Source organism: Anopheles bellator, chromosome 2 (assembly GCF_943735745.2).
Source record: "Anopheles bellator chromosome 2, idAnoBellAS_SP24_06.2, whole genome shotgun sequence".
NCBI classification, from domain to species: domain Eukaryota; kingdom Metazoa; phylum Arthropoda; class Insecta; order Diptera; family Culicidae; genus Anopheles; species Anopheles bellator.
The window spans coordinates 79995572-80006670 of record NC_071286.1 but is presented as its reverse complement, the minus strand read 5'-3'; the positions used below and the strand labels follow the sequence as shown (position 1 = coordinate 80006670).

At 51.7% G+C, this 11099-nt stretch overlaps 5 protein-coding genes across 5 annotated transcripts in view; 1 reads left to right on the top strand and 4 right to left on the bottom strand.

Annotated features, from left to right (window-relative positions):
* LOC131208153 (crossover junction endonuclease MUS81) overlaps window positions 1–452 on the bottom strand; it is a 751-nt gene extending 299 nt beyond the window's left edge. The window contains exon 1 of the mRNA XM_058200802.1: window positions 8–452. Coding sequence (XP_058056785.1) covers window positions 8–452 — 445 coding nt within the window. The remainder of the gene's footprint in view (window positions 1–7) is intronic.
* Window positions 453–854: 402 nt separating this feature from the next.
* On the top strand, window positions 855–1735 carry LOC131212075 (proteasome subunit beta type-2). The gene is made up of 2 exons (XM_058205804.1): window positions 855–1022; window positions 1134–1735. Exons 1-2 carry the CDS (start codon window positions 932–934, stop codon window positions 1658–1660), a joined length of 618 nt encoding a protein of 205 aa, XP_058061787.1. The 5' UTR covers window positions 855–931; the 3' UTR covers window positions 1661–1735.
* A 57-nt stretch (window positions 1736–1792) lies between these two features.
* On the bottom strand, window positions 1793–4122 carry LOC131212074 (minor histocompatibility antigen H13). Its single transcript, XM_058205803.1, has 2 exons — window positions 2747–4122; window positions 1793–2676 (listed from the first exon to the last, which is right to left on the bottom strand). The coding sequence occupies exons 1-2, from the start codon at window positions 3835–3837 to the stop codon at window positions 2559–2561; spliced, it is 1209 nt and encodes a 402-aa protein (XP_058061786.1). The 5' UTR covers window positions 3838–4122; the 3' UTR covers window positions 1793–2558.
* A 673-nt stretch (window positions 4123–4795) lies between these two features.
* LOC131210720 (SET and MYND domain-containing protein 4-like) lies at window positions 4796–7063 on the bottom strand. Its single transcript, XM_058204003.1, has 4 exons — window positions 6763–7063; window positions 6399–6594; window positions 5742–6338; window positions 4796–5672 (listed from the first exon to the last, which is right to left on the bottom strand). Exons 1-4 carry the CDS (start codon window positions 7061–7063, stop codon window positions 4796–4798), a joined length of 1971 nt encoding a protein of 656 aa, XP_058059986.1.
* A 441-nt stretch (window positions 7064–7504) lies between these two features.
* LOC131210469 (SET and MYND domain-containing protein 4-like) lies at window positions 7505–9803 on the bottom strand. Its single transcript, XM_058203727.1, has 6 exons — window positions 9458–9803; window positions 8640–9396; window positions 8423–8575; window positions 8197–8370; window positions 7787–8123; window positions 7505–7720 (listed from the first exon to the last, which is right to left on the bottom strand). Exons 1-6 carry the CDS (start codon window positions 9762–9764, stop codon window positions 7505–7507), a joined length of 1944 nt encoding a protein of 647 aa, XP_058059710.1. The 5' UTR covers window positions 9765–9803.
* Window positions 9804–11099: the final 1296 nt, after the last annotated feature.

The window sequence follows — 11099 nt, the reverse complement described above, 5'->3', positions numbered from 1 at the left end:
TCCCTACACTCGGGTTCGGTGATATCCGGGCTCGAGGAATCGCTCGTAAGCTTCGTGTAGTGTTCTTCCTTCTCATCGTTAAGGATTGCCTCGATCGCTGCATGGTGATCTGTTTCTACCCGCCCGCCACACGCCAGATAGCTTTTCAACCGTCGATCCAGATTCTCACAGATCGTCTTACCGAAGTCGACCAACACTATGCAGTCTCGGCCCGACGCCAGTGGTAATGGGTAACGGCGCAACGAGACGAGTGCTTTCTGTAGGGCGATCTTTCCCATCGAGTTTTTTTCCTCCGCCTTGGCAATCATTTCTTCTAGCCATGCTTCGAACAGTGGATTGGGTCGTTTGATTCTGGCGCTTATCCTGCGCCAACGTTCTGTCTCCAGCGGAGACGACGGATCGGTGGCGTCACTATTCTTTACTATTCTAACATCATATTTAACGGGAGGCATCGCTTTTTAAGCCTAAAATGCACTCAGTTTTAACACAAAATTAAACACTTTCGGAACGTTGGGGGAACAATGTTTTCAATTTTTGGCGGCTTCCTTTTGCCGGTGACACTTTCCATTGTGTTGACCAAGGTGAATACAAGACATTCTGCGTGTTGCTTTTCTGAAAATTTAAAAGTCATTCTTATAAGTCATTGTGAACCGCAAAAACAATGAAAAGTAGTCATAAATGTGTGATTAATATAACCAAAATGGTCTATGCTTGAAGAACCACGCAAGCAATAAGTATTTTCTCGAAACACATCTTCACAAAGTACCGTCATCCTTGACTATTCGTTCCCAAAGGGAGCGCCGCGCCGCAAAACGTCAAACAATGGAACGGTGTATTTCTTGTTTGTCATTCTCCGGTCTCGAGTCGATCGGTTGTGAAGTGAATTGTTTTAGAATTCTGGTTTCGAAGGCTCGCTTCAAGAAACTTTAAAATGGAAACACTGCTAGGAATCCGTGGCCCAGACTTTGTGATGCTGGCCGCCGATTGCACCCATGCACACTCCATCATGGTCCTGAAGGACGGTGAGTTTTCGGTGCAGCGACACCAAACAACCCTTCCAATGTTGCGCTGGTCATCGTCTCGCTCTCTTAACCTGAAACACGGGCTCTGAATTTACTGTGTGTCTTTTGTAGATGAAAACAAGATCTCCGAAGTCTCGGACACGGTGCTGATGGCCACGATGGGCGAACCGGGCGACCGGGTGCAGTTCACCGAGTACATCAGCAAAAACATTCTGCTCTACAAAATGCGCAACGGGTACGAGCTGGGCCCGAAAGCGGCGGCCCACTTTACGCGCCGCAATCTGGCCGACTATCTGCGCTCCCGCACGCCGTACCACGTCAACATCTTGCTCGGCGGTTGCGACGAAGTGGACGGACCGCAGCTCCACTACATCGACTACCTGGCCAACTCGATGCCGGTCAAGTACGCTGCCCACGGATACGGCGGCATGTTCGTGGCGAGCATTTTCGATCGCTACCATCACGATCGGATCACCAAGGAGGAGGCGTACGAAGTGTTCCGCAAAGGAGTGGCCGAAATTCACCGACGCCTCATACTGAATCTGCCGAACTTTAAGGTCGCCGTAATAGACAAGGAAGGAATCAAGTATCTGGCCGACATTACACCGGAAACCCTGAAGCAACCGTCTGCCGCTTAAGTTAGTTGGTGGGGAAGGTTCTTTTTCTTTTTGCCGCACCGGGCTCGGAATAAAATCATTCATTTGTAAACACTACGCCCATGACGGTTAATCGTTACTCCAGACGAAAGAAACAGCTTTTCGCTTTTCGTTCACAACGTACGATCATTCATGTATTTTGTTAGGCATTCATCAGAGAGTTTCATTCATAAATTCTTGCCAATCGCCCATCTAGACCTCACAGTTTGCTCCTACTGCGAAGTGGACAGATGATTGTTTCAACTACGATAATTGTTTCGTTTTCGTCAAAAATTGCCTATGAGCTTATCCTAACGTTTGCCCAATTTCTTTCCCTCTTTGCACATCGTCCCCATGTGGTCTCTCGTCTCGTGTCCAGCGTTAATTCTTAGGAAAAAACTTCTGTAAATAAAGTCAGCCAAATCAGTTCCGACGAGAAGCTTATAGCTTATGCTACCTAAAGTCGCTTAAGATTGTAAGTTTGTCGCCAACAAACAATGTTGCCATCCAAAGAGTTCGGTTCAACGTAATGATCAGACCCGCTTCCGACTAGCGGAAAGAATCTTGATGTTTGTGCAGGTGGTTTGTATGTTTGTTCCTTCATTTCAGATTGTTTTCGTGTATATAAAAAAGCTTCATCGCACAGCGGCAGTACGTCGTTGCAGAACCAAGCGGAACAGAATGTTGGCAGAATGTACGCAATTTAACCCAACTTTAACGGATGTATGCGCAAAAACGCACCTCAGCACTCCCACCTTACTCTTGCGGGTATACTTGAACGGTACAAAACGTTCGGTTCCGTTGGAAACAGAGTCGGAACCCTTCTCCTTCAGTGTGTGTCGGTGCTGTAGGTAAAGTTTCATGGTGGCCGCGAAGGTATGGCTGCTACGTGAGATCGGATTTATTTTGCCTTTTTCGAATCCTTCTTTTTCGTTTCCTTTTTCGCCTGTGGGGCCGATTTGTCCCCTTCCTTGTCCTTTTTCGATTCTTTCGTCTTCTCCTCCGGATGATCTTCGTATCTGCAATACAATCGGAACGGTGATAAGTTGGACGGTTTTGAACGAGACCTCGATGTGATCTTCGACTTACGCCAAAAGCTTCTTAATGTCACCCTTGAGCAGAGCCAACAGCAACGGCGTACCGAGACAGGCCGGTACCAGGTACAGCAGGGCGGGTTGTGCGTGTTTAAACACGTGCATCACGAAGATTGTGGCCAACAGACCGACAAAGTACGCGATGTACGTGGCGTAAAAGTACGTGTTGCTCTTGCGCTTCAAGCTATTATCGAAGCGGAGCAGTAACGCGATAAAGATGCCAGGGATGACAATATCGCCCAGACCGAGCACGGCAAAGTTCGACGCCGACAGCCCGTTCGTGATGAGGTCCTGGGGAAAGACGAGTTTGATGGGAGCTTCGAAGGATTTCGCCACCGTCACCATCACGTTCGTGCCAAACACCCAGAAGATGTCGTACACAAACAGCCCGCACAGCAGAATGCATCCGGTGGCCACATTGTTCAGGTGCAGCAGTTCCACTCCGTTCACGGCGAACGCAATGCCGAGCAGATTGTTGGCGATCCAGTGCTTCTGCAGCAGGTACCAAACGCTAATGATGAGGGCCACGATGAAGCACACGATGTCGTGCGTTGTGAAGCGATAGTCAATCAGGTACTGCTTCTTCTTGCCCTGGTTGTCACCACCTTCGGCCGGGCCCTGCACGAACGAGAGGTGGTACGGGATCTTCGGTATCGAGGCCGGAATCAGCGAGCTGATGACGGGGCTGAGCAGGTGCGAGAGGGCCATCACGCCCAGGAAGAAGAAGTATCCGGTAAGCAGGAAGTTGATGTTTTCCTTCGAGAAGATCTTGAAGAACATGTACAGGCCGAACAGCGCACAGGAAGCCATAATCGGGAACATCATTGCGTCGTGCGACGACATCGTGTCGGGCTTCTCGCCCGTCTTCTGGAAGGCGGTCTTCTGCTCCTTGTGGTGCTTGACCGACCGTACCGAGCCGAAGAAGATGGGCAGCATGGCCATCACCACCAGGGTGCCATATGCCAGGGCCATACCTTCCGGTGTCGACGGTACCTTGGCGGTCGCATTCGTGGCCGCACCCGCTGTCTCCGCCAGGGTCAGATTCTCCTGCACCTGGGCGATCACTTCCTCCACAACATCAGCCATCGTTTCGAGTTGTGGAATTCGTTTTTGCGCTCGTCAACCCTCGGCGGAACCAAGGCACACGTACTTGATGGATGGTGGTCCTTATCTTTGCCCGATTCTGGTTCGATCGTGTGCACGGAAGAGCCGGGAAGGAGGTGGCACGTGGCGAAGTACTCACAACACAGTCGATACGGAACGATATCGGTATCGAAACCTGGATACTTCAACCACCACCCAAAAGTGCCCGTCGCGGTTTTCACGAAGTGGAGCGGAAGAAAAGCCACCTCACTAATCGACTCGACTGCGATTGTTTTCTCGCGCTGGCCGACTCAAACTGAAAACTGATTGCGTGTCAAAATCTGACAGCGCGTTTGACAGCTCGCCGAGCGCCGAAGGTTAGGGATGGCCCTGAACAACTTTGGCACGTTTGAATTGACTGTTGGGAACGGGACTGTTTCTCGTAAACAAGCTAAATAAATAAATGTTAAATACCACGAAGGTCGGTTAGGAAGAATCCGAAAAGTCCCTCCTAGGGTAACTGCATTTTACGACGGTTAGCGAAGGATAAACGTAAGCGAATAGCGATAACGCTGCGTGGGCCAGCGTAATGCACTTGGTCGATGCAACAGCATCGTTCATTCTAGGAAACCATATGGACGTGGAATCAAAATAATTATTATAAAAAGAACGCCTAAACCGTATAAGATCAACCCTTTAACAAGAGATCGGGGTTTGGACCTCCAGATGCGTTTAGAACAGAAGAACTAGAATTGTTGTCTCTTTCGATGTGCTCGATCTCCTACCTTCGCACGCACGGGGATCGCCCCAAACTTTACATTCACCGTTGATGGAATTGTCATTCTCTATTACATTTCGAAAAGAATTTAATCAACAACACGTTTATTAAAAGAACGAAATGCTATACGCAAAAATGAAACGCCACGAAAAGGGTTACAATGGGTGTCTTTTGACGTTGGTTCTACTTCTTCACCACCATCTTGGTATGCCGATTACCGAACTCCAGCATACAGGCCCGCAGTCCTTGCTGGCACAGATGGTAGTCACGGTACGGCGGAACCAACACCTCACTCATTACCACCATCATTTCGACGTATTTCCGCAGCGCGGCTTCGTATTCCCCGGCCGTGTGCAGCTTCGTAGCCGTCTGGAAAAGCTTGTCCGTGTCCTGGAGCGATTTCAGCCCCTTCATGATGTTCGTATGCTCACCACACTCCGTGCACTGGACCATAAAATCGTTGATCTCGCTCGGAATAAGTAGCACGTTCGAGCAAATCTTTCCCCCTTCGCAGCGGAATCGGATGACCGAAGGGTCCATGTCCTTAAACAGCGGCCAGCTGGCAACGCACGGCTCACAGAGGCACTCGAATCGGTACTGGTTGCGTAACGTTTCCCGGCGCTCCTCACGTGGGACCTGCGTAAACAGGGGCCCATAGTTTTCGGCCACCATCGAGCCGGCTGCTATCGTTTTCACCGTCCGCACGCACACCTGATTGCCGCGATAGTAGCGTGTCACGCCCGGATCGCACGAGTGATTAAAGAGGGCCAGCGTCGGATAGAGGCCACCGCCGATGAACGTCGACTTACCGATGTCGTCCTCCTCCTTCTCGCGGATCAGTTCGGAGATTTCGTGCGCATTGAACTGCAGCAACTGCAGATTGTGCAGCAACAGACCTCCAATGAAGTCCGGCGTTCCACTGCCCGCCGCATAGCTGCCCAGGGTAAGGCACGAAGCAAGCAGTGTGGCCATCAGTGTACGCTGGAACAAATCCTCGGCCGATCGAGTCGCTTCATGGGTGACCAGATTGTACACCTTACGGTAATCCTCCACCGGTAATCTGTGGTGGACAACGCACAAAAAGGACATAAATTTCCCCCACGCAAGAGGTTAGCGGCTGATCACTTACTGATCGATCTCATCGTGCGGCGTCAGGCCCGCCAGTTCCGGCTTGATGCGGAGGAAGTACTCGGCCGGCTGCTGTGTGATCATGCGGAGCGCCATGTGACACGTGATGGATGCTCCCGAAGCCCACAGGGTCGGCAGAAAACCACACTCGTACCGGTGGTACGATCCGTTTGCCTTCGTTTCGCACTCGTCCGAACAGAACACCACGTCGGAACACAGGGCACAGGCAATCGGAACCGCGGCGCGCTTGAAGCAGTGCGCACAGTGATCCAGACTGTAGTCCTCGAGGAGCGTGGACACGTGGGGACGCTCCAGCAGCAATATCGTGTTTGGTTGCAGGTCCGCGCTTGTCCTAGCGAATCGTCCCTCATCCGCGCTGTAATCGAACCACAGCCACTTGTCGATGAACCGCTCCGGGGCGGTGGGTGCGGTTCGGTCGGTTGCTTTTGCGCCCTTCTTCGAGGCGGCCTTTTTCTTTAGCTTCCTCTCCATCTCGATGTTTTGTGGCAAAAGGTTGATCATGATCTGGGCATCACGTTCGAGCTTTTGCTTCCGCTCGAGAGGAAGATCAGACTCGTCGAGCGCCGTCACCGTGGCCCTGAAACGATGCGAAACGATCGTTAGTTTGGGAAGCGTAGAGTAAGATCTATCGCCGTACTTGAAGCACTCCAGCGCAGCTTCGTGATCCTTCTTGGCCAAATAGCAACGCGCCTTGCGCTCGGTCAGCTTGTACAGCATCTGCTTCGGATAGCGATGGTCGAGGGCACGCTCGATATCCTTCAGCGCGAGATCGTACCGTTCCAGGTGGTACAGCGCGGCACTGCGGTTCGCCAGGATGATGGCTTTCTCCTGGACTGCAAAGTGAAGCGAAGCGGGCTTAGTTTCAAATCTCGCCGAGGTGTCATCGATCGCACGCCGACCGCGGAACCCGAAACCGGGTCAAACGCACGGCTTCCAAATATAGCGCCGTATCGGACGAGAACGAGGCGCTTCGAGGTTATGTTCGCCTGCGAATGTCTTACCGTTCTGCTGCGGCGTAGACAGATAGCACTTGTTGTAGAACACCAGCGCCTCGGCCCAGCTTTCACCCTTGAACGCCTTGTTGCCCAGCGTCTTGAACACGATCGCCTGTTCCATACACTTGCCATTGAACTCGCGCTTCAGCCGAAGCTCGTCGACGATGGAACTCAACCCGTTCACGAACCGGAACCGGTCCTCGTTGCTACGGAGCTTGGCAAACTCGGCGAAGCGATCCTCCCCGATCGATTGCCGCACCGAGAGGCAGTACTTTTGGAAACTGCCATTCTTGTAGTAGAGCTCCATTCTGCGTCCAAAAGCGTGGATGCGAAAAATCGGTCCAACTCGATCGAGATCGTCGACCAACCTTTACTGAAGCAGGCACGCAGCAGAACCACGTTGCAAGCCGCCGTTTCTCGACATTCCGCTTATTTTTAGAATGTTGCACCGTGCCCCGTGGCCAAAGCCGGTGAAGAGGCCTTTCGTGGGTTTGTTTTTGTTTACAGACACTGTCCGCGTAACGCACGCATGCGCAAACCACGTGGTTTTAGCATGTATTTTGACGGGCGTCGCTTGTTTACCCAAAATTAGGGCGGAAGTTTCGGTTCTCGTACGCACGACAACGTTTATTTTGATCGGCACCACGCAGATCTGGAATCAATTGGTTAACCGGTTAACCGATCGATCGTCATTCGGAATCATCGATCAAGAATGAACGAACGTTGTTTGCATTCTCTCATTCTTTTTTTATTTTTCCGCAGTTGGCCACTCCACGTAGCAGGCTCCCAAATCCAGACAACACCGGCGTATCCCCTGCTGGCACAGGTGATAGTCGCGATACGGCGGAACCAGTATCTGGTCCATGATGATCATTATGGCAGCATACTTCGAGAGCGCGTGTTCGTACAGCCCAACACGGTACAGGTGACTCGCCTCATTGAACCGGCACAGCATGTTGGCTTCCTGTAAGTAAAGCGACCCACAATTGGTCAAGGCCACACTTTCGATCGAACCCAAACCCTCGCCAACCTGCAGCAACTTGATCCGCTCCCGGATGTCGACCATTTCCCCGCACGCCCGGCACCGGATGACGTACGTTTCGGAGGCCAACTCGAACAGTAGCGCCTCCTGGCAGGTATGGCCGGTGCACCGGAACCGTATCACCGACTCGTCCATGTCCGCGTACTTTGGCCAGCCAGCCTCACAGGCATCACAGTGGCACTCGAACTTGTAATTGCTCGCCAGCGACTGGCGGCGTTCGGTTCGCGCCATTGCCGTGTACAGGGGGCCATAGTTTTCCGCTATTATCGTGCCGGCGGCAATGTTCTTGATCGTTCGGACGTGTACCGTAGTGCCGGTAAAGTATCTGCCATTCATCGGCGGGAAGCAAACTTGGTTAATTTTCATTCCATACCATGCCGCCAGGACTGGAAAATTACCGTACTATTCCGGGATCGCAGGAGTGATTGAAAAGCGCCAGCAGCGGATAGAGGGCCGCACCGATGGCGACCGATTTCCCTGCCTCGTTCGGTCGCTTCCGCTGTACCTCCGACACGTCATGGGCACTGTAGTTTACTACTTGCAAGTTGTGAAGCACCAGGTACCCTATGAAGCTGGGGAAAGGAACTGTCACTGCGCCGTCCGATCCGAACAAAGGGAACTTACCCATCGTCCGGCTGCGTAGTGCTGTAGTTACCGAGCCGCAGAATACTGTTCAGCATCGTAGCCATGAGGGTCCACACCAGGTAGTCCTCGGGGTTGCGCTTGTCGGAGTGCGTGACCAGTTGGAACACTGTCCGGTAGTCATCACTCGGCAATCTACCGGATAGGAAATGGGAATCGAGTACGAGACGATGGACCTCACTTTACCTCAAGGACATACTTATCGGTAACGGCGGGCGATAGGTTGGTCAGCTCCTCACGAAGGGCCTCGAAGTAAGTGCACGGCTTCTGGGCAATGATGCGCAACGCCAGGTGACTAACGATGGTAGCCCCCGAGCCCCAGAGCGACCGCAGGAAGCCACACTCGAACCGATGGTAGCTCCCGAGGGCTGACCGCTCACAGCGTCCACAGCAAAACACCACATCGACGCAGATCGGACAAGGATGTAGGACCTCGATCCGCTCGAAACAGTGGCTACAGTGCGTGGCACTGTACTCACGCACCAGCACGGCCGCGTGTGGTCTCTCCTTCAGGATCAACTGGTTTGGCTTCAGGTTAGCCTGGGCCATGGCAAAGCGACCGTCCGTTTCGTTGCTCGCGTACTGGATACCACCGTCCAGATGGGGATGGAACACACGCGCCCCACGCGGTGGTTCCAGGTACTTTTGCAAATTCTTGTACTGATAGTACACGACGTCGGTGATCTTTTTGAGTTCTTCGATGCGCCCGGTGCGCTCCTCGGGCGTTAACTTTGAGCGCGACAACCAATCGACGGTTTGATCGAAACACTCTATCGCTGACTTGAGATCGCGCTTCTGCTGGAAAAGGCGAGCCTTACGTTCCCACAGCTCGTGCCGAAGTTCCTGCGGGTAGCCGAACGCGATTGCCCGATCGAGATCCTCCAGCGATTGGTCGTACTTGTTCAGTTGAAACAGCACCTGAGACCGTTTGTCCAACAGGAGCGCCTTTTCGTGCCCTGAGATCAATATCACAATCAGATCGAACAGGAGGATGGTCACTGACGGTCACTCACTTACCGCACTCCTCCGGCAGTAGAAGGTAGCACCGATTGTAGCACCGCAGCGCCCCCGGCCAATCCGCCGCGTTTTGAAGCAGCTGTCCTTCCGCTTCACACGCGAGTGCGTTTTCCAGACATTTTCCCTCGTTTAGCGTCCGCTCGAGGGGCAAATCGTTTACCACCCGCCACTTCAGTTCGTTCACGAAGGTGAACCTTTCCCGATCGCTGGCCAGATTGGCGAACCGTTCGAACTCTTTCTCACCGATCGCTCGGCGAAACTTCTTGGCGTACTTTTGGAAGTATCCCGTCTCGTTGCACACTTCCATGGCGGGTTCAAACGGCCGAGAAGTTTGCTTGTGGTAAGAAATGGCAATGGGATTATGGAGTAACGATAGGTCCACACTGGTCCGCGAGTCGAATGAAAATGTCTTTGTCATATTAATAGACGATCTAAGCGGCCCGTAACGCCGTTAATCTTGGTGCCGACTTGCGCAATTCGCGCTAGTATCACGCGCGCATGTCCGTACGCACTGTTGATGTTCATCGCAGGCAGTAAACTGACCACGGCTTTGTTTTGAAGCTTATTAGCCAATTCACAAAAATAGCATCAAGAAGACAATTTAAAGAAAATTCATCTTTTTCGCTCTTCTGTGTAGGGGCATTTATTATTTTATTATTTTTATTTTGCACAATACCTAATGAACAATGGTTCAAATTTAATGGAAACAACAGTAAAAGCTTTTTCATTTTTTTAAAGCTGGACAATATACGGTATAGATTTTAAATGAAATGTTATTCCTGCTTTGGGTTCGTATTGGGAACTTACCCGATTCGTTTTACATAATTTGGCCAACATATTTCGGATTAGGACAACAAAGTTGAAGTCCACCAAACTCAAGGGCAATTCGTGATGCTCGTATTTATTTATTTTTGTTTATTCTTGTTTGTTTCCCTGATGTCACTTTCTAGTGCTGCAGATGACGATGGTTTCAAATAACACCAAACAACACGCAAAGCTCTCGATCATGATAATCCTCGATCTTCACTTCAGCAGTCTTTCGACGGTCGCACAACACAATAGGTAGGTTAACAGCTTCCTCTTCACGCTACGCTGAATATCTCTGAGACTGCTCAAGTAAATATTTTATCCCATCAGGCCTCCCATTACTCTGTGGCCTCCCATTACCCCAATTGTCCATCTCGAGAGGTGTGTCATCAATCGTATCTACAGCCTTCCGACGGATCCATAGGTGAGTCCCGATTGCTTCTTGACAATAAAATGGATGAATCAATTATGTTCCTGCCGAAGGCTTTCTGCAAATCGAGATCCTGGGAGTCGCTGGAGCCGACGAAACAATTGAATCACATTCCACGGCGTGCGGCGAAAGCACCATCGCCGCATCCGCCACTTTTGACCCTCATTCGCCTAAATGGAGGATGCTTCACGCGAGCGTTTTCCGTGGGCGACGGCCATGGGCCGCCGAGCGCGAAGGCGCAGCGTTTTTGTGCAAAACCTGTCCGCTCCGATCCGATCGACAAGCCGCGCAAAGCGCGGTGCTCAAGAGCAAGAAGCTCCTCGAGCGCAAAAAGGATCGCGAAGATAATTACACTCCTCGCGGCGGCGCAGGTGGCCAAAGGTTGGCATTGCCGAAGGCAGCCTC